The sequence below is a fragment of the Pelobates fuscus genome, chromosome 1 (assembly GCF_036172605.1).
Source record: "Pelobates fuscus isolate aPelFus1 chromosome 1, aPelFus1.pri, whole genome shotgun sequence".
Taxonomy (NCBI): Eukaryota; Metazoa; Chordata; class Amphibia; order Anura; family Pelobatidae; genus Pelobates; species Pelobates fuscus.
In genome coordinates this window covers 451,907,153-451,929,663 of record NC_086317.1, presented here as the reverse complement: position 1 = coordinate 451,929,663, position 22,511 = coordinate 451,907,153, and the positions used below count along the sequence as shown (strand labels likewise).

General features: G+C 42.4%; 1 protein-coding gene across 3 annotated transcripts in view; it reads right to left on the bottom strand.

Annotated features, from left to right (window-relative positions):
- The window catches only part of PGR (progesterone receptor), a 126,641-nt gene that overhangs the window by 11,334 nt on the left and 92,796 nt on the right, over positions 1 to 22,511 (bottom strand). For all 3 annotated transcript variants that reach the window (XM_063430468.1, XM_063430477.1, XM_063430485.1), the window contains exon 5: positions 5,364 to 5,669. In XM_063430468.1, the coding sequence (XP_063286538.1) occupies positions 5,364 to 5,669 (306 nt within the window). The remainder of the gene's footprint in view (positions 1 to 5,363; positions 5,670 to 22,511) is intronic.

Sequence of the window (22,511 nt, the reverse complement as noted above, 5' to 3'; positions counted from 1 at the left end):
CTGTGAGGGTTACAGTGTGTGGGGGAAGTGAGGGTGACAGTGTGGGGAGGAAGTGAGGGTAACAGTGTGGGGAGGAGGTGAGGGTGACAGTGGAGGGAGGAGGTGAGGATGATAGTGTGTGGAAGGGGAAGATGACAGTGTGGAAGGGAGAAGAGGGTAACAATGTGGGGAGGAGAAGAGGGTGACAGTGTGGGGGGGAGGTGAGGGTGACATTGTGGGGGAAGGGTAAAGGTCACAGTGTGGGAGGGAGGTAAGGTTTATTGTGGAGGGGGGGTCAGGGTGATAGTGTGTGAAGGAGGTGAGAGTGACAGTGTTGGAGGGAATGGTGAGGGAAACAGTGGGGGGAATGGTGAGGGTAACTGTGGGGGGAATGTCAGGGTGACAGTGTGTGGGAAAGTGAAGGTGACAGTGGGGGGAGGTCAGGGTGACAGTGTGGGAGGGAGGTGAGGGTGGAGGGGGAAGGGTCAGGGTGACAGTGTGGGAGGGAGGTGAAGGTGACAGTGTGGGGGGATGGCGAGGGTGATGGGTAAGGGTCAGGGTGATAGTGTGGGGGGAATGGTGAGGGTGACAGTGGAGGGAGAAGGATAAGGGTGACAGTGTGGGAGGAAGGTGAGGGTGACAGTGAGGGAAGGGTCAGGGTAACAGAGTGGGAGTGAGGTTAGGTGGCTATCCATTAAAATACTTTTTTGAGCAATCCCTGGTGATCCAGTGGTCTCTTTTCCTACCCTAACCCGTGGTAACGCCCTGTGATTGGCCGAGCTCGCTGATGGTTACTGCATGGTCTGCAGCTCTGCCCCCAGCGGAGTGCACAGAGCTTTCTCCCTGTTTCAGAGGGGCCCCGCACCCAGCGGCACTCCTTGCAAGCCGCTGGGACCCCTTTGGTGTCAGGCCTCCCGAGTCACCAGTGGCCACAAATGCGTGGGCCAGCGCAACCCACCAAAAATCAGCTAGGGACCCACGCTTTGGAAAACCCTGGTATATAGGATGTATGTGATATATACAGGATGCTAAATTGAGGAGCTATCTACTAAACAGATGGAAGACCAAAATTAAGAAACACTATTTTTCTTAATTTTGCTCTTTCAGTTGCTTAGCATATAGGTCCTTAATTTGATATACGGTACTTGCTTTTAGCAATCCCACATAATGATAATGGAGTTATCTACTAAATAGCTCAAAGGTAAAAGATAAGAAGAAAAAAAAACATTAAATGTTCTACCCTCATGAAAACTAATGGATCCAAAATGATTTGTTTCAATTTGTTCCAAATTTGTTCGTTTTAGTTTTAATTTCGTTTTGTTTTTCGTCAGTTGGGAAATTCAGACTTTTCCAAATTGCCTAATTCGTTTGAAATTGACTGAAATTCAATTCAGAAAAAAACAAATGACACATCTATTATCAAAAAAGTCACAATTTTAATGCACACATAAAAAAATAATACTTAGAATCAGAAATTAAATTAATATCACCCTAAAATATGATTTTTTGTTGTCTTTATATAGATACACAAATCTCAATATAATTACCTCTATTTATGAGAAGGTTTGGACTGGAGATTTCTTGTTATTGTTTCTCTATGGTCAGCATTAGACTGGACAATGCTCACGTCAGTGGTGACACAACAAGGGTCACTAAAGTTGCAAGTGACACCGGCCCTATGTGTTCCACCTTTCACAGGGGGTCCCTGAGCAGGCAGAATAGACACCTGCTGCGAGTGTGCGTGTGTGTGTGTCAGTGTGTGTCTGTCATTGAGTATGTATGTCTGTCAGTGAGTGTATCTGTGTCAGCGAGTATATGACAGCGTGTGTCTGTTAGTGAATGTATGCCAGTGTGTGTCTGTTAGCAGGGATGTTTTAGCCGCGAGGCAAACAAGGCATTTGCCTTGGGCGGCATTTTCCAGGGGGCGGCAAAAAAAGCCGCCCCCAGATGCCCAGGGCAAATGCCTTGTTAGCCTTGCAGCTAACTGACATGCTGGGCTGCCGATCGGGCTGCTGGGCTGGCGGCGCGGGTGGGCGGCCGGCGAGGGAGCACTAGGTCAGCACAAAACCAGGATACACCACTGTCTGTTAGTGAGAATGAGTGTGTCAGTTAGTGAAAGTGTGTGTTGGTTAAACAGTGTGTTTGCCATTAATTGTGTGTATGGGAGTGTGTGTGTTTAAAAGGATGAAAATGCTTAATTGAAAAAAATTGTTTCTCAATGCATGTGATTTGTAGTAATATGCAAATATGTGTGTATGTATGCGAACAAAAACACACATATACATACACACATGTCTGAGTATTAATTTAAATGAGTGAAACTATATTTTTAAAACATTTTCATCTATATATATATATATATATATATATATATATATATATATACACATACAGTGGAACCTCGGAACTCGAACTTAATCCGTTCTAGAAGGCTGTTCGAGGTACGAATAAACATTTCCCATTGGAATTAATGTAAATTTGCTTAATCTGTTTCAGACCTGCAAAATTACAGCATTTTAACAGAACTTTTACTGTTTAATAATGCCTAACATGCATAAAATTATATAGATATAAAATAATAATAAACACAATGTAACGTAAATGAAATGAAAATGTAACTTCACTTTACCTGTAATGATGAGAGTTGATGGCGTAAGTGGAAAGGAGAAGAGATTTTATTATTGGATGGGTTTACATAACTGTTCTTCTGGCATTTAAAATGTGTCTAAAGTGTGTCTAATTGAACATGTTTGTGGCATTATGTGTTCGGTAGTGATGTCCCGAACAGTTTGCCGGGAACCGTTCGCTGGCGAACATAGCGTGTTCGCGGTCGCGAACACGCGCGATGTTCGGTTCGCCCCCTATTCGTCATGGAGGTGGGAGGGTCTGGGAGGGAGGGTCTGCTGCTGATTGGTTGGAATGTGTCTGCTGACTGTGAGGTACAAGGTCAAAGTTTACTCAATGATGACGAATAGGGGGCGGACCGAACATCACGCATGTTCGCAACCGCGAACAAGCTATGTTCACCAGCGAACGGTTCCTGGCGAACTGTTCGGGACATCACTAGTGTTCGGGTACCGATACATTTTTTACGCAAATTTTTTTTTCGAATTCCAAATTGTTCGAACGGGACCGTTCGAATTCCGAGGTTCCACTGTACATATATACATTCATGTATTACTAACAAATGTTTATAATATTAAAGTGTATGTAAAATAAGTGTAATAAATAATAAAGAGCATTCAATTCTAGCAGAAATGGATTTCAATTTAAAGTTTTTTTAAATATGGTCCCTTCCCTGCCTGTAAATTAAATCCTGAACATTAGACCTGTGTGGCAGTGGCACACAGAATCTTATGCCATAGATTGAGTAATCAGCAGTCATCTTGCTCACTGTCACTATGTTACTCTCCCAGCAGCTGTTTGCTGGGGGACTATCGGATGCACTGACACCAGTGTTTTAGCAGTGAAGCCAGCATGTTAGCATCAGTGCTGGGGAGTGCCATGTTTAGAGAAGTTACCCCAAGCAGAGTCAATCACTCACACGCAGCCAAACCCCATATAAAATCAAACTCCGCTAACTCTACACATACGTATGACACTCGGCCAATCCCCACACAGAATTACAATCAGCCAACATCCACACAATGACACACTTCTCACTCAGGTTTATTGCTTAGGGGGGACAAGAAGAGCTTATAAGAAGGAGCCTTTTTTTATTCTTGAATGTGGGTTTAGTGAATCCTAGTCATACCCCTGGCTTAAGTGCTAACAAGGAAGTAAATGTTGGACAGAAAGAAGCTCTTTATGTCACAGTGCAGAGTGATGGTATCCATGTGACCACGCCTGATCAGTGCACATGAGCAGGACGGTCGCATCGAAAAGGGATATGAAAACGTACCTGGATCGCGGCGGCTTGCCACCCGATCCTCCAAGAAGACAAGTCTCGGCTGGTGAGGCGTTCTTCATATTCCAAATACCTTCCATGTCTCCTTGCTTAACCCCTTAAGGACCAAACTTCTGGAATAAAAGGGAATCATGACATGTCACACATGTCATGTGTCCTTAAGGGGTTAAACCTTTAGTTTGTAATAAGTACACTATTCCTTTGGTTCCTCCTCCTCCTTTGGTTGTTGACGGTCAAGAGGAGTACAAAGTCAGTTATGTTGTTGATTCCAGGTTGTCCCATGGTTCTCTTCACTATTTAGTTGACTGGAGGGGTTATGGTCCCGAGGAAAGGTCTTGGGTTCCTGCAACTGATGATCATGCTGGCCGTCGCTCCGATCTTTCCATTTCCTTTCAAACCTGATCCGGCCCGCCGGGTGGGCAGTCTTCGAGTGGGGGGGTAATGTAATGGCGCAGGGTGATGGAGTCGATTTGACCGTGCCTGATCAGTGCGGTCACGACGATACTACGTAGACTATTAAGTCCCTGATCGGCGTGGCCGCACAGGAGCAGATCGTGCCGCTCTAAAAAGTGAAATAAAAACGTGCCTGGATCTCAGCGGCTTGCCACCCGATCCTCCAAGAAGACGGGTCCTGGCTGGTGCGGCATTCTTAGTGTTAGAGATCACACTGCCCACATTTAAGATGGTGTCGACGTGCGTGTGATGTCACGATGTCGACTCACACGCACGTTTTGGGGTCAAAGGCCATGTACTAAACAATCACAGCACTGAGAGGCATATTTAAACCCTGTAATGCCCTTTCTCAGTCCCCTGTCGTGGTTTCCACTTGTTGGTTGTCAGAGAGCACGTTCTTTGTGTATTTTCTGTTTTTTTACTTTGGCTTATGTTTTTCACTTTCCCTACTTCTGGTATCTTGACCCTTGGCTAGTTTATTTATATTGTCTCATTCTGTATCCCCGACCTTGGCTTGTTATTTTACCATTCACTTTTAAGTCTGACCATTCTAACGTCCGGTATACATTGTTTGTGTTAATATAGTTTTGTGTGTTGGGTCACACAGTAATCGTGACACTTTATTAGCTGAATAGGCTACTTCTGCAGCTAATGAAAGGCAAGCTTTAGAACTTGGAAATACTCATACAAATTTTAGAAAATACAATTTCTTTTTGCAACCACTAATCATGCTTTCAAAATATGCACTTTTGGATATAGGCAAGGTTATTCCTTAAAGCATGAGTGATGTGAATTCCAATTTTAGGCCAAAATTAGAAACATTCTCCAGTTGTCTAGTTGGCCTAAAATTTGAAATTCACTTTAAATTCACATTTTTGTAAATAACCTTTTAATATACACCGGTATGCATTGTAAGATCACCATTGAATTAAAATTCTAATCTATATTCTTGAAATTATGAACTCAGTTGGCAAAATGATAGCATATTACTTTATATTTTTTAATTGAGATGTTTTGTCCTTACCCGGCAGAGATTTGGACCATTTGACAACACACATAAGTTGCCGTTCACAAAGTTGGTTGAGACTACTCAGCAATGCACTTGGCGTTTCAGGCTGTGTGTTATCATAACCCGCATAAACAACTTCAGGCTCGATGCTCTGTAAGATCTGCAGCAGTTCTGGAACATACTGTATTTCTTGAGTGGAATTAGACATTCTTCGTGTCAGGACTTGTTGATATTCCATTGGTATAACCATGGGTTGCTGGAGCACAATAGCATCAGTCTCTCTTTCAGCTTTAATTCTGCTAAACTTTTTAAACTTTCGACCTAAGTTGAAGAGGAAAAAATATTACTTTAATAAGTTAGAAAGGATATCTTTAAATATTTCACATATTAAGGCAACTAAATATATATAAATTCAGAAAAGCTATTCAACTGTCAAATCTTTGTGACTTTTTTTTCCCCAAAATCGTATTATTATTATTTTTTTTTAATTATTCAAACAAAAATACATGTTATATAAACAGTTAGATTTTTACAGGGTTTACTAAAAACCATATAACATATGGTTTGTTATTTACTAAACTGGTTAATAATAACTGATTACAATGGTGAATACTAACAGGTAATAATGGATAATTGACAAAGTATTCGAAATTTTAAGCCAAGCTATGTGAGTTGTAAGAATATATCTAGGATTAGATCTGACACTGCTCTTTTTAATGTAAGCACACAGCAATGTAAACACGTTAGAAGGCTGACCATGTCTTTTGGCTGATTAAATAAATAAATATTTGCAAGATAATATGTTCCATTGAATATTAACCAAATGAGCAATAACTTAAGGAAAGGGAAATTGTATGTAATATGAATTTACTGGATGGAAGATCACACATACTTACACAACAGAAGAATAAAACTACCTAGATCGGATAAATTTTTATTACTAATTGGAATTTAGTCACTGGGCTCAGTAGGGGAGATATTTAACATAAACTATTCATCAGATTAATCCCACTAGTCAGGGCCAGATTAACAGCCCAGTGGGCCTGGTGCTAACCGTTATGATGGGCCTAATTATAGAATCTTATCGATCAAAAACACTAAAACACTCCCAAGCGTCATGTATCTGAAGGAGATGGTGCTGGAGGTAAAGAAAACAGCAGCTAAAAGAAAACACATACTCTATGCTAATCTCTCTCTAATTTATGTTTTCATCTTTCAAGTAAATCCATAACCCCTAACAGCAGTGTCCAGTCAAGCAGAAAGTCAATTGGTATGGTAAAAGGGTGTGCCACTGACACAAATCACGTAACCTGCCAAAAGTGGCGAACATGCCCAAAAAGAGGACATGTCTGCCCAAAGAATTGGAAGGCCAGCTTGGCATGAATGCATGTCAGGCTGCCTGTCAATCATGCCAGCAGGCCAACTAAGGGCATACTATGCAGACAGCACCCTGAGCTTGGCATAAATGCGTCTAATGATGTGCTCGCTCAATGCTTTCTAAGGACTGTCCCCTAGCACTTACTGGTTCACTCCTTCCTAACTTTCTTACTAGCACGCAGAAGCGCCTGGTATATAGTCTGGGACAGAGAAAAGCTGTATGTAGTGGGTGCAGAAGAAAGGGAACATGCCACAGTGTTAGAGGGCCCAAAGTCAGCATTACCTTAATTATATTCATTGTCAGCCAGTCCACACAAGTTTTGTTCCCATACATCCCTCTTAAGTTTCCATACTTAAGCAAGAGTATGTGAAAAGTTATTAGGGTTTCCACCTTTCTAGGAAAAACATACCGGCCTTACTAATTTGCATAATTATTTATGTATGGGTGACAAAATGCTGTAAAATCACCAAAAAACTACTTGGTTTGATTCTGCTGTATAGATGGATTGCTCCCAGTGTCTGAAGTCTCCCACTGTCCCAGTGTCCCCATGTGTCCCAGTGTCTCAGTGTCCCCATGTCTCCCAGTGCCCCCATGTTTCCCAGTGCCCTCATGACTCAGTGTCCCTATGTATCACAGTGTCACAATGCCCCATTTATCCCTGTGTCCCCCAGTATCCCCATGTGTCTGTCTCCCAGGGTCCCCATGTCACTAGGACACTAGGAACATGGGGAGACCTGGGGACACGGAGAAACCAGGGACACTTAGAGACTAGAGGACACTGGCTGGGACACATGGGGACACTGAGAAAATAGAAGAAACTTGAAGACATGGGGACAAAGACACTAAAGACACCGGCTGGGGGACATGGGGACATTGAGACATGGGGATACTGAGACACCAGGGCCACAGACACTAGGGACACTGGCTGGGAGACATGGGGACATCGAGACACTTGGGACACTGGGAGACACTTGGGGCACTGGGAGACATGGGGGCACTAGGGGACATGAGGACACTGAGACACTGGGAGACTAGGGGGCACTGGGAGACATGGGGACACTAAGACACCAGGGACACTGGCTGGGAGACATGGGGACACTCGGAGAAATGGGGACATGGTGTCCCCATGTGTTTCTGTGTCCCCAAGTGTCTGTGTCAAAATGTCTCCCAATGTCCCTTAGTGTCTCAGTGTCCCCATCTCTCCCAGTGTCCCCAAGTGTCTGTCATAATGTCTCCCAATGTCCCTTAGTGTCTCAGTGCCCCTCAGTGAGTAGAGATAGGCAGGGAGGGATATGCTGGAACTTCCTATCCCTGCCTCTCTCCACACACACAGCGACCCCTACTGGCCAGTGCTGGTATTGCATCGTAATCTCTGTTTATACTGAGACAAATACCAGCATTTGTATTGCCAGTATGACTGCAATATCGGCACCGCCCAGGCAACCCTTTAAATACTGGCTGTGCCAATAAAATAAAAGCCAGGTGGAAACCCTAAGAGTAGTGTGTAAAAAAATATATATATTGTTTTTTTTAAATCAATGGGCCTATTCCATGGAACTGGGCCTGGAGCTGCAGCTCCATCAGCCCCTTTGTTAATCCAGCCCTGCCACTAGTCATGAGTTAAAGGAACACTCCAGACTTGTTAAGCTAGGGTTACCATATGACTGGATTCCCCAGGACATGTCCTCTTTTTGAGGGCAATGTTCATTTCCAATTTTGGACTTTGTCCAGCTTTTTGCGCTGGCTTCTCTTAGCAACGCCAGCACCGATGTGACTTTGAGATGACGGCGCAGACTCCAGTATGTAACTCTGATGCCATGGTCGCTAAGAGACGCTGGTGCCAAGTTGCAGACATCATTACTTGATGCAGGCTGCAAACTTCACTACATGAGGCTGCCTTCACTTATCTCCAGTTCCCCACTGACATGCCAGAGGGAGGGGTGAGGTAAAGTAAAGAATACTGTTTTAGGTGATTTTTTTTTGTCTGCGTAGAAGGGCCTCAAAGAAGAAACTGTCCCCTACAGACATCATAGACCCAGGGAGGTGGCACCTCAGCCTTCCATGCACTCCCAATGACTAATATCCAGCACGCGAGAATCTGTTCTTGGGGGTGTCCTCTTTTTTTAACTTTCTAGAATAAAGTAACCCTAGTTAACCACTTTATTTTGCTGAAATGCTTTATGTGAGAAGGGTATGGCCTTTTTTTAATTTGTAATTTTTTTATTTTACAAAATAATTCAATAGAAATTGGCACTTTTATAAATTAACTTTGTTAGACTCCCCTGGATTTCAACCAGACAACCAGTGCTGCTACGTCCTGGTTTTCTTAGCTCAGTGGAGCTAAACTGAAGAGGCAGTAATTGCCCAGAGCACCTGCCTTGTAAAGACTTCTCATTGAGCTGCATTGGGAAGTCTGTGATTGGACAGCCACAGAAAGACAGCCACAGAAAGACTGCCCATATGGCACCTGAGCAATAAAAGATCAAAGGCCCCCTCCTGAGACAAGAATTGTTGGCTGCAAACTAAAATGTGTGTAAAGGGGTGTGTTTTTGGTGTACTATGTATCGGCTGTAGTGTCTGTGTGAATGCATCTTAAAGAACTGTAGAGATTGTGTGTGTGTTTACGGGCTGTTAAGTGTGTTTGTATGGTTGTGTGGCTAGGGTCTGTTGTGTGTGTGTATTGGGGATTTAGAGTGTGTATGTCTACCAGGACCCAGGTAAGTTGTTAAAAAGACACTAGAGGCACCCAGACCACTACAGCTAATTGAAGTGATCTAGGTGCAATGTCCCATGTCTCTTAACCCTACAGTGCAATAATTACCTCTCAGGGTTAATGCCCTCTCTAGTGGCTGTCTACCAGACAACCACTAGAGAGCTTCCTGGTTTGAAATGGACCTTTGATCTGGTATCTGATGCTGGATGTCCCTTATGCTCTTCATGAGGACCTCCAGCGTCAGATTTTTCCTCATAGGAAAGCATTTATTAATGCTTTCCTATGGGGAAATCCTATGCAAGAGCGGCCATTGCCGCGCATGTGCATTAGGTCTCCCCCTCCGGATGATGTAAGCGAGGAGAAGCATGGGGAAGCCTGACCCAGCGACAAGGGACATCGGTGCTGGATTTAGGTAAGTCCGCCACGGAGTAATGTGTGTGGCTGTGTATGGGTAGCAGGAAACCTGTGTCCTCCCACAATGTATAATTAAATAAGCATTTTAGTTTTTGCCTCCTTCCAGGCTATCTTAGGTAGGTGGCAAACTTTCCTATTTTCTGGTGGCCTACTTGTTCGGTATCCAGTCCTTGGGGGCCCTGTGGTTCAGGGTCCGTACTCTGGTGGCCCACGAGTTTATACTCTGGTCCCTGGTGGCCCAGTAGACCCTGTTACAATCCTCTCCTCTTCTCCTGCCTACTCCTGATCCCCCTGCGGCTCTCTGACAAACAATGGACAGGGAGGGGATCACTGATTTACAGAAGGTCCCGACAGCACACTTTGGAAACCACAGGCACCTTCCAGGTTTAAAGATGGCCACCGCCATGCGCAGTGACCATCATTAAAAAACAATACGAGCATGGTGGCTGGCCTGCACAGAGGGCCTCACTGGCCAGGCGTTCTGGCATTGCCTGAGTGCCCAAATGCTCAGTCTGCTCTGGGGGCTGTGTTAGAAGAGGACGGCTTGCAAATGGCGTAGATAAGAGAAATGTTGTTTTTTCAAGCTGTTTTAATATATACCCTCAGTGAAAAAATGCATTTATGTTGTTATTATGGGTATATCCACTAAGCTTTTTCTTTCCTTCCTGTGTTTGTGAATATTTCCTTAGCACTCTTATTTGTATCAATTTATTGCACAACTTTTCTGGCACCTTGTTACTATTTTTTTTAGAGTTCAGTGTAACATTGACAAGAAATACATAACATTTTTTTCCGTACACTTTAAATATTTGTTTAATACTTTACTTTGGCTTCTTTATTTTTCTAAGGTTTGGTGCCTACTCTATGGGGAGACTGACACAAGTGTTTGCTGTATATTAAAGCATCATTCAAATTGTGGGGTTTATTCACTAAATAATGAATTACATTACATCAAGCCAAAATAAGCTGGGAAAGTAGCAAAGATTAGTTGTTTTGCTTAGAAATAACATGCTGTGTTTACAATAAAGTATCTAGAGACTGCCACTATAGCGACTTCCTGGGCTCAGTCCTGCAAAGATTGCATGACCGATGTTCATGGAGATGTTCACTCTGCATGGAGATGTTGAAGGCTTCCCATAGAGATACATTGGTTCAATCTATGCTGATCTATAGGGAAGCATTGGATTGGGTGAGATCATCAAGAGTAATCATTTAAGCCAGAGGAGACTGGGCAGCCGTGGCGATACCAGGGTTGGCAGAAATAAAGTAAGTAAAACCCTTTATTTATTTCATTTAGTGGGCCTAATAATCTAAATACTTAGTATAACATACCATTGTTAGGAACACATGTTTGTATTCCTAATGCTATATTGTTCCTTGAAAGTGGCAGTTTTTGCTACTGGATGAAACAGTCATATTGAATGAAAAGGAATTTCACGGAATTCCAAACAAATTTAAAACAGGTTATAGAACAAGGTAACTTATTTGTCTTATGGACTATGGTAAGGTTGACTTCTGTCATTTCCCAGGAGATGTCCTTGAAGGGGCCCTCCACTGCCCAAATACAAAATGATTAAAAATCGCTGTTCAGTAAATATAACCCCAGGGGGGTGTAACCAGATTCATTTACAAAAGTGTTAATTTCTATTGAAATCTGCACTTTTTTGCAAAATGAAATAAAGTAGACACACTCTTTACTCATATAGCTTTTCAGCAAGCTAAAGGGCTAAGGGGTCTGAAGTGATCCTGTAATGACAGCTGTGAGAAAAGGCATCTTCTCACACATTGCACAAGAAATTCTATGGAGGATCCTGTAATCTAGCAGGACATACCATAGACATCTGTAGTGTTACGCAAGCAGGGCCGGCCTTAGGGGTGTGCGAGATGTGCGGCCGCACAGGGCACCATGGACCAAGGGGCGACACAGCTCACACATGGCAGGGTGACAGGGGTGCAAAAACAGGTACCCGGGTGGAGGATTTCATTATTCTCCACCCGGGTCTATTAAAAAAATAATAAAAAATTGAGGCAGTGGGGGTGGGGCTTAACATGCAGTGGGCGGGGCTTATCACGAGGCGGAGGTGGGGGTAATACTTTCCCAAAGCCCCTGGTAACTGCTGCACAGGAAGAGGGAAGGAGTCCCTGATTCCCCAACAACCAACTGCATCCACGGGAAAGAGGTAAGTGTGTGTGTGACTGTTTGCCTGTTTGAGTGACTGCCTGCCTGTGTGTGTGTGTGTGTGTGTCTGTCTGCCTGTGTGAGTGTGTGTGTGTGTGTGTGTGACTGTCTGCCTTCCTGCCTGTATATGTGACTGTCTGTCTGTGTGACTGCCTGCATGTGTGTGACTGTCTGTCTGTGTGTGTGTGTGACTGTCTGTCTGTGTGACTGCATGCCTGTGTGTGTGTGACTGTCTGCCTGCCTGTGTGTGTGTGTGTGTGTGACTGTCTGTCTGTGTGACTGCCTTCCTCTGTATGTGACTGCCTTCCTGTGTGTGTGACTGCCTGCCAGTGTGTGTGTGACTGTCGGCATGTGTGTGTTTGACTGTCGGCATGTGTGTGTGTTTGACTGTCTGCCTGTGTGTGTGACTGTCTGTCTGACTGCCTGCGTGTGGGACTGTCTATCTGACTGCCTGCCTGCGTGTGTGTGTGTCTATGAGACTGTCTGTGCGACCGCCTGCCTGCCTGTGTGTGTGACTGTCTATCTGTGTGTGTGACTCTCTGACTGTGTGTGACTCCAATTGTGTGTGTCGTGTAGCTGTGCCATTGTGTGTGTGGTATTAATTGAAACTTGGCCTCATCTGGCCTTTGAACTTCACCACTTGATGTCACAAAACCTCACATACAGGGGAGAGCTGGCAGCCTTAGGCCTGGGGGGCAAATCCAGTCAAGTGGCCAATTGCACCACCAGATCAGCTCACCATCGATGCCCACCTTTTCCTGGTTTTATAATGGATATTGATGTTATGAAGCAAGACAAATATGATACAATGTGGTTTATGTGGGGGTGATGGTGGGAAGGAGGCCCCTAACATGCTATGTAAAAAAGTGTAATAAAATAACTTTAAAGGGACACTGTAGGCAACTAGACTACTTCAGCCTATTGAAGTGGTCTGTGTGCCAACTCCCATCACCCTTAACCCTGCAAGTGTAATTATTGCAGTTTTTATAAATTGCAATATTTACATTGCAGGGTTAAGTCCTCCTCTAGAGGCTGTCTACCAGACTGCCACTAGAGGAACTTCCGGCTTCTTAGACGACTTTTGGTCATCTAAACAACGCTGGACATCCTCACACTATGCATGAGGACCTCCAGCGTTGCCCGACGAGCATGGGCAGAGCCTGACCCAGCGCTGAGGGTCATTGGCGCTGGATTCAGTTAAGTGTCTGATGCTACATGGGATGGGGGCACTATAGAACGGGTTTGTTTTCCTGGCACTAGAGAATCCCTTTAATCTTTACATTTTCTAGCAATATGACTCGAGCAAAATTAAAATAAAATTAAATCATTTTTTTTTTCTGAAAATGGCACAATGGGGATATTTATCATGGCAAAAGAGGTATTATTTTGTGGCAAAGTGACGAATAAGGAACAATCGCCATGATAACCCATCAAAGTTTTTTTTGTAGAATTGCCTTTTTACTTTGTCACTTTAGATGTCTAATACCAGTTTATTAACGTATACATTTTCTAAATAGTTAAGAAAAATATATATTGAGAATTATTTTGAAAAAAATTTTACGAAGCACAATTTATGATATTTGCTAAAATGCATTTCATATTAAAATAAATATTTGTGTAGCTAGCGGGCCCTACTGACGCACAGATTCCTGATAGTAACAGTGTAGCAAATGTCCTCCTACCTCCATCACATCTGTCTGCTCAGCAGACTGAAAGGACACAATGTATCAGGCTCTGAACACAGAGCAAACACATACAGTATGAACAATCCCTGCAATGTTAAAATCAGGCTTACCGAACAGCTCTCTTAAAGGGGAAATGTTACTTTCCCTGGAAATTACACCATTGAAAAATTACATTGAAAATCACCAATGACTTGAGATGCTCTGTGTTTTTTTTTTTTATTTTATTTTTTTATGAATATTAAATATTTAGCAACTGACATCACAATCTAGTTCAGACAGGGCAAAGCCAAACCAAACATTCCATGTAAAGAGGATAAATAGTAACATTCTCTGTAGCTTTCTCTATGCTGACTGTTGGCGCAAAGGACAGAGGCCAGTCAACCAGAATTGAAACTTTGGCCTTTACTCTGGCTGAGAATCTTTGGAAATGTAACCTATGGAAATGCTTGAGTATATGTGGACTGTGCAGAATACATTTTTGCATGATGAAACAGTAGCCTTAACGAGCAAAACAAATCGTTTTTCATTTTCTTTAAAATAAAGAAGCTTAATAATAAAAAAGAACACTCCAATCACTATAACTACCACAGCCCGCTGCATTGGTTATGATTCTTGGAGTGTTCCATTAACTTAAACGCTTATCATCAAGCTTTCGACAGTACTCAGTAAAAATAAAAATAAAAAATATATATCTCTGACAGCTAAAGCACTTCTCACAATAATAATCGCTGCTGTTGATACAGCACAAAAAAAGCGCGAAATGCGTCCACCCTTTCCCTTCTGTCACGTAAGATAAATTTTTTTTATGCCGTATAATTTTTAATGATTAATATTTCATTGCCAATGAAGGGTAAAGGCACGATATACATATTGAAAAATCTACTTTAGTACATTTAGTGGACATAATATCACACTGAGTAAAACTGCTACTATATATTTTGTTTTCATTTGCTTTGGTAATTACTCAAACTGTTTCAGACCCTGTTGTGTGAAATGATTCTCGAGAAGATAATTATGCTTTAATTCTTTTTAATTAGAGGCTTTCAGCATAACCTAAGCTTACCTAATACAGAAATAGCTCTGTTGCCAGTACAAGCGTCCTGGGTGGGATGTTTGATGTAGTAATATACATTTCTATAAGACTATTACATTTTACTTTTCTCTTTGTAGAGACAGAACCGCCAAACAATACTATAATACTGTAATATATACAGCCACTACGGTCTACTAGTTAATGAACAGTTAGTTCAAAAGGAAAAGTCACTTAATAATCAAATTGAATAATGTAAGAAGTAAAAGCAAAGTGTCTCTGCTTGTATGGCAAAATCATTTCTGGAAAAAACAAGAATATTTTTGATAACTGTGTGATTTTGTTGTGCGACAGACTTCCAGAATTCTGTCGTAATTAGAGGTAGAGAAGTTTGATTACTTAGATCTGTCTTTGTCGACATGGGAATCTCTGCCTCTGTTTATTAGCAATGTCTATTTTTCTCTATTTTTCACCGTTTTGGCATCATGTCATATCTTTCCTCTCTGTATTTTTGTACAGAGGTACCTACAAAAAAAGCAACTCATTTTAAATAATCCGAAAAAAAAATACATGAAGGACTCATTACATGACAGTGACACATAGGCAGGAAACACTCGGCTCTTATTACTTGTACAGCAATCTTCTTTTAGCATTCTTTCCTTTTAAACCCTTATGAATGATGTAATAACATTAATCCAGCCAAGATAACAAGGTCACTCTGCCCCGTAGCATGCTTCTGTTAAGAAGCGTCGTCAACTCCCTTTATTGTAATGGGAAAAAAACATTCTTCAAACTCCAAAAATAAAATGTTTAACTTTCCCCCAGACTGCTGTCTATATAATAAAAAAAATAAAAAGGTCTGTTTATGAATTGTATATATACCTTTTTCCCCTGTATATATATATCTGCAACATTAAATTCATTTTGATGTCCATTTTTAGGCTGTTTGCTATAATAGCAAGTTTTTGTTTCTTAATAACAGACAAAATTTAGGACGAAATAGACTCCAGTTTGACCAAGGTGGTGGAAGTTTTCATCGTATCTGGTTTTTGACATAAATGCTGGTTCTTAAATTCGCACAACATTCTCAATGCAATTCACTACAGCTTATAATGTTGTGAATTTATACCAAACTTTCAGCCAAAAGAGTTAAAGGGACAATCCACTGGCCAAGTGCAAAATATATATATATTTTTCTAAAAAACACTGTTTAGTAGGTATATCCCATATGAAAGCTTGCATGCATTTAATTATGCATTGTTTTATTGGGGATATATTTAAATTCAGCTTGCAAAAACTGCAGATATCTTGTCTGCAGCCTTTGCAAACCCACCCCTTCTAAACCTGCCCTGACTTTCTGTGGCTGTCAAATCACAGACTTCCCAATGCAACTCAATGAGAAGTCTTTTGCAAGGCAGGTGATCTGGGCAATTGCTGCCTATTGAGTTCAGTGCAAATAAGCTAACCAAACCAGGAAGTAACATTACCTGTTGTCTGCTTGAAAAGCCAAGGGGGTGTAACCAGTATAATTTATAAAAGTGTAAATGTCTATTGAAAAATTAAAAAATAGGACACAGTCCCGGGGGCGGGGCCGGACCGCCGAGCCGGCTGGTCGCATGTTGGACCAGCTCCTGCAGCCTAGCCTTAGAAACAGGCGAATTTAAGCAAATTTTGGCACAAACCTGCCGGCAACGGTGATCCTCGGCGGGTAGAGAGCCCTGGGGTCCAGGGCGAGGCTGGCCCTACAGGCTACAGTCCCCTGGAAGAAGAATCCTACCCGACTATCCTGAGGCCTACTCCAGAGGCGAGCGGGACGGACGGCCGCTGCCCTGCCGCTTACTGCTCGGGGCTTGGAGTCGGACCCGCGGGGATACCGGTCCCGTTCCCCCCCCTATGGACGGGGGGGGGGTGATCCCGGTCTACACCTTTGAGACCCAAACTTCCGAGCCAGCTTCCTGAGTCTCCAGCCCATACTGCAGACCGCATGTCGGGCCCAAGATGGCCGCGGAGGCGTTCAGACCACCATGCAGGCTGAAAATGAAGCGGAAAATGAAGCGGACGACAGATACCTCCTAGGTACCAAGGTACACAAGGCTGCAAACACACAACCCGGACCACAGCTCAAAATGTGTGGAGACTAGGTGGTGCAAAACCCCAGAAACCTACCCTACAAGATGGCGGCAACACCGAGCCCGGTACCAATGCCACACACCTGGTTAACCCCCGGAAGAGAAATCACACCACCCACCGTGTCAGCGGACTGGAAAGCAACTTCAGTAGGACGTGCCAGACACCGCATGGATCCTGCAGAACATCACAACGCAGTGTCGGCCTCCAACAAGTCCGCAGTGTGGAGGGCTGGTCTGTGCCGACTCCGCAGGGCTCAAGCTGCTACAGCCACGGCTCACAAGTGAGGGCTCCTGCACCCCTGCTCCTCCACCGAACCTCAACTACCAGATAAGCAAGCACACCTGGCAAGCCCCCAGAGTCGACATCGGCTGCATGGGAGGACTACATGGGGGACAATCTTGGACTCTGGGCACCGGGTGGAAGATGACCCTACCAAGCAGCCTAGGGCACACACAAGTATGCAGGACTCTCATGCCATATAGCGGGATGACAAATGTAATTGTGTTAAAGAATCTACGAATTGCAACAGATGAAGGGGTTTATGCTTATTTAACCTAGCTAACATTGCCCTATCACTGATTACAATGGCGGATGCTGATGAACCAACTCACCCACCTGACCATCCCAGTTAGCTATGTATACCACATATAAATTTAAAGCATAGTTTCGCTAGCTGCCGTATATGACACACAATGGTAATAATCAATGCTAAGATGTCCGCAACTGCAATGTTTTCCTGCTTTGTTTTCTCCTCTGTCTTCTCCTACCTGTCAAGCTCATCTCGATTCTGCACTAAAGCAAGAATTAACACGATTATAATTCTGGCAAATGTAACGATGTTTGTAATCCTCAGGAATATAATGCCATATAATCTATATAATCTTAACGTCACGAAAGCATCCAACCATAAGCCTGTCTAGTTTCGTATGTTTGAAGCAATCTACAGATGTTCAAAAGTCAGAAATTGTCTTGTTCTTTAAAAAAAAAAATGTGCCGCTTAATCTGCCACACTGTAAAATACTATGAATAAGCTTGCAGTTGCTGTTGTGGCTCTGCGAGCCTGTTGTTACTGCATGCACAGCAAAAATAAAGAATAAAAAAAAAAAAAAAAATAGGACACAGTCCACACTCTTCAAACATCAAGTTTTCAGCAAGCTAAAGTGCTTTCGGGGTCTGGAGTAGTGTCCCTTTGAAATGGAAAGAAAGCAGTCATGGCAAATCTTTCCAATTTGTATGTTATGACCTGAACTCTGAACTCACTTTGACAATTTACACTTTATGGAATTATTTACTAAACTTCAAGACAAAATTTGGTGAAAATAACTGAATTCCAAGCAGATTGGCAATTCTCATATTTACCACACCGAAATGTTCTGGTCAAATCTGCACCATTTAACCACATGCATTCTCCCAAGTCTGAGGACCCGGTGGTCCGAAACATGGAAGGAAGATTTTTCTTTGGCTTCTGTTTTCCCCTGTTTGTTTATATACCTTGTGGAATAAACCTTTCCTTTTGGATTCATAGCGCTTGCTTTGTCAGGCATTATTTATTTATTTTTTTGCATTACAGGCATTCAGTGTCAACTTTAAAACCGGTGAGTTGCAAATCTAAATTCTATATAAGGTATAGGATCTGGACATTTTCAAAGCACTCGTTGTTAAAGAATTCTGGAACAAATGTATTCGATCATTAAAATTGACTTGCCATTTGCAAGTGTTCTCATAAATACTGCTCTGTGCAGATATAAATATTATTTCTGCCCTTTCCGAAGTATGATGGAAATTGCTTCTCCTACCGTTAAGGACGCATGACAGAAAATTTCCGTAATTTACTAATGTTAACCCCAGATCGCCGCAACTGTTTCCCCAGTCCTAATTAAAATTAACCCCTTCCCTGCCAGTTGATCACTGCCTGTAGTGATCAAAATACAAATCGCAGTACTATACTGTGATCAAATTTTTATTTTTAACCCCTGAGGGTTAACTTTTTTTTTAACCCTCAGGTTAATTTAATTTATTAATTTAAATATTTTAAAATTATATTTAGCTAGCTGGAGTGGGTGGGAGTTAGTGGGAAATTGAGGAGTTTACTATGAGGCTAGTTAGGAGTTAACAGTAAAAAAAAGTTATAAAAAAAATTAAAAGCGTAAAAAAGTTTCATTTTTTTTTTTTTAAGTAAAAAAAGTTTTAAAAAGTAACAAAACACTGGCCCGCAGTGCACATCAACCAGACCAGGCACGGCAGAACACACCCGCACAGGTGCCACTCTCATCACAAAATCTCCCCCTCACCCCACAAGTCCTAGGCACTGGGGTAACCACTCACACCAGCCCTCTCTCTAAACATGGGCCAATCATACGTGCCCAGCTCGCCCACCCATGTACAAATACACACGTAACTGGCCTCAGTAAAAACAGGCTAGCTAGAGGCTCACGAGAATCACAAACCACCATGTCATAATACCACAGCACATGCGTGACACACCTACTGACACCTACAGATATATACCGACGCATAACAGCCTAAACACCCTAGAAAACCTGGGTTACCATCCTAACCCTACACCACAGCACTCACACCAATGGTGTCTAGGACAGCTCCCTCCTGTCTATAAAAAAAAAAAAAAGTGCCATGAATCTGTCATATAATGCTGATCTTGTTACTACTGCTTTTACTACCTTAATTGACCAAATACATATATGGTATATTACAAGCACTACAAAAATAAAGATTTATTTAAAAAAAAAGAAAAAAAGGAACACAAAAGTAACACATTAATAAAATGCTCATTACCACTATACCTGGAACAAACTAGCGAAAAAATTATCCAACGCCAAGGTTCAAAATAAGTCTTTTGAAATACCCCAGGGTGCATTTTTGAAAAAATGGTATGTGTTATCTTGTTGGTATAAGGACCATATGTAGATGTATATCTTGTTGGTATAAGGACCATATGAAATGTAAAAAAAAAACAATAATAGTGCTTATTGTATAAAAGCCAGAGAGATGGCAAGGGAGCTGTGTCCTCCCTGCTCTGCTCCCTTGCACGCCATTTGCTGATGCCAGGAGCTGGAATATGACGTCATATTCCGGCTCCCAGCATCAGTAGACGGCCCACGCGGCACGAGGGAGCAGAGCAGGGAGAACACAGCTCCCTCGATGTCTCTGCCGGGAACACAGCCACCTGCCGCACTAAAGCCCCACTGGACCCCAGGGACAGATCCATGCCAGTTCTCCAGGTAGGGAGGCTAGGTGGACATTTTTAAATGTGTGTGTGTGTCTGAGTGTGTGTGTCTGTGAGTGTATGTGTGTGTGAGTGTATGTGTCTGTGAGTGTGTGTCTGAGTGTGTGTATGTGTGTGTTTGTGAGTGTGTGTCTGTGTTTGTCTGTGAGTGTATGTGTCTTTGTCTGAGAGTGTGTGCCTGTGAGTGTATGTGTGTGTGTATGTGTCTAAATGCGTGTCTGTGTGTGTATGTGTCTGTGAGTGTATGTGTGTATATGTCTGTGAGTGTGTGTATATGAGTGTGTATGTGTGTCTGTTAGTGTATGTGTATGTCTGTATGTATGGGTCTCTGCGTGTATGTGTGTGTATGTGTTTGTCTGTATGTATGCGTGTGTCTATATGTATGTGTCTATATGTGTATCTGTTTGCCTGCATGTGTGGGGTGTGTGGGGGGTGAGGATGTGGGGGGGGGGAGGGGGGCAGTATGGGGTGGGAGGTAGATGTATGGGGGACCCCAGGGCAATTTTCGCACTGGGGCCCTGTGGTTTCTAGTTACGCCTCTGAATTAAGGGGTTAATATGCATGCATTGAAGTACTTATTGCATACACTGCTGTATGCAGATATAATGATTCCATGCACTGCTAGTCACAGATACAAGTATAGTTCACTTGAAATATATATAAAGACTGTTCACAGCCACAGATCAGCTGGAACACAGACTAATCAAATGATATGTAATACATGTATCTAAAGTACAAAACAAAAAATAAATAAATAATGGAAATTATGGAAAATATATATATAAGGTACTAGGAATATGTCCATCCCCTCCAAATTTTTATAATGAAATACTAGAAAAGTTGTTAAAATATACATGGAATTTAGCGCTGGGCAAGGTTACCCCACGCCCAAACTGTTGTCACATCACATCACTTTTTCCCTCTCCGTGGTCCAATAAAATTCTTCTTGACCATCTCCATGGTCCAATCAAAGCATTTGATTTGATATTTTTCCTGGCTGTAACCCAGGTTGGGGAGGGAGGGATGGGTGGACATAGGGAGGTAGTCTTCTCTATCTGCTATGGGTGGGGACCCTTGTAATAATAATAATAAAGGGGGGCCACTTTATTATTATTATTAGGACCCTACTCATCACCCATGGAGTTAAGGGGACACTAGGCTCCACCTTTATTATTATCAAGGCCCCCACCTAGTATCCCCCAGGCTCCCACCCATGGGCAATGGGTACTGTTCTTAATAAACTGTTGATATTTATAGTTGACTTTCTTTACTGATATTCCCCCCTTTTTTTTATTTACTTTTCCATTACATCAATAAATCTGTCAAATCAAATATTCACAGTTTTAGGAGTGTTGAAAGTATGTAGATTTTCAAATAGCCATAGAAAAGGCAAAGCCATTTCAGGTCAGAATATCAAATTATGTTTTTTTTAATATGAAACCATAACTTCATCTTCAAACACTCACAAACATAAAACTATGCAAAAAGTACTAAAAGGGGATGGAAGCAAATTGTTAAATGTCAAAAGAATGAAGGTTCCACTAAATATCATGATGGTTATTACCATGGTATCACTTATCCACACAATTATTTTATACATCTCCCTAGGTGCATCTTAAACAAAAGAATACACTGTTTTAGTGTCTCAGACAGATGGATGAGCTGTAGCATGGATTTATAGCAACTTAAACTGATTCCAAAGTACCGGTACGTTATATACATCTGTAGCAGTTTTCCTGGAATCCTATCCCATATCCACTTTGTTGTTTTTTTTTAGAAAATTGAATCTATTTTGTATTGATGCCTCTTGATAATGGCTAGTGTTTCCAGGAAAACGAACCCAAGAATACAAATACATTTCAATAGAAATATCTCCTAAAATGTACTTTGTGTGTTTGCCAAGTACCCGTGGTGGAGTTCACTCCCTAAAAATCTGTGCACGCTATGTTGCATGCGGACATCTATTGTGTGTAGACTCCTGAATATTAAAGATTGCATAAAATCCCATGGCGCTAGTTCAGGCTCTGCCTCTGCTTTACACACTACCGAGGTCAGCCGTCGGGGTGCCTAATGCGCATTAGGATTTCCCCATAGGAAAGCATTATACTGTTCACTAGGGCCCCGGCATTAGACCCATGGGTGTATCTACTAAATAGATCCATCGATGGATGGACCAGGAGTGAACTTATGCATATTTGACAATTAGGCTTTCTGGCCAACAGTAAAGTGTGAAGCACTCTCTGCATCATTACTTTGAGATATAATGGGCTTCACACCGTCAGCTACATGATCAGGCAGATTGCATTATGGTCCATATCACTGGTTCTCAGCCTTTTTCTGGACATGGCACATTTAGTGAGATAAATATTTTCAGGGACCATCTTTTTTTT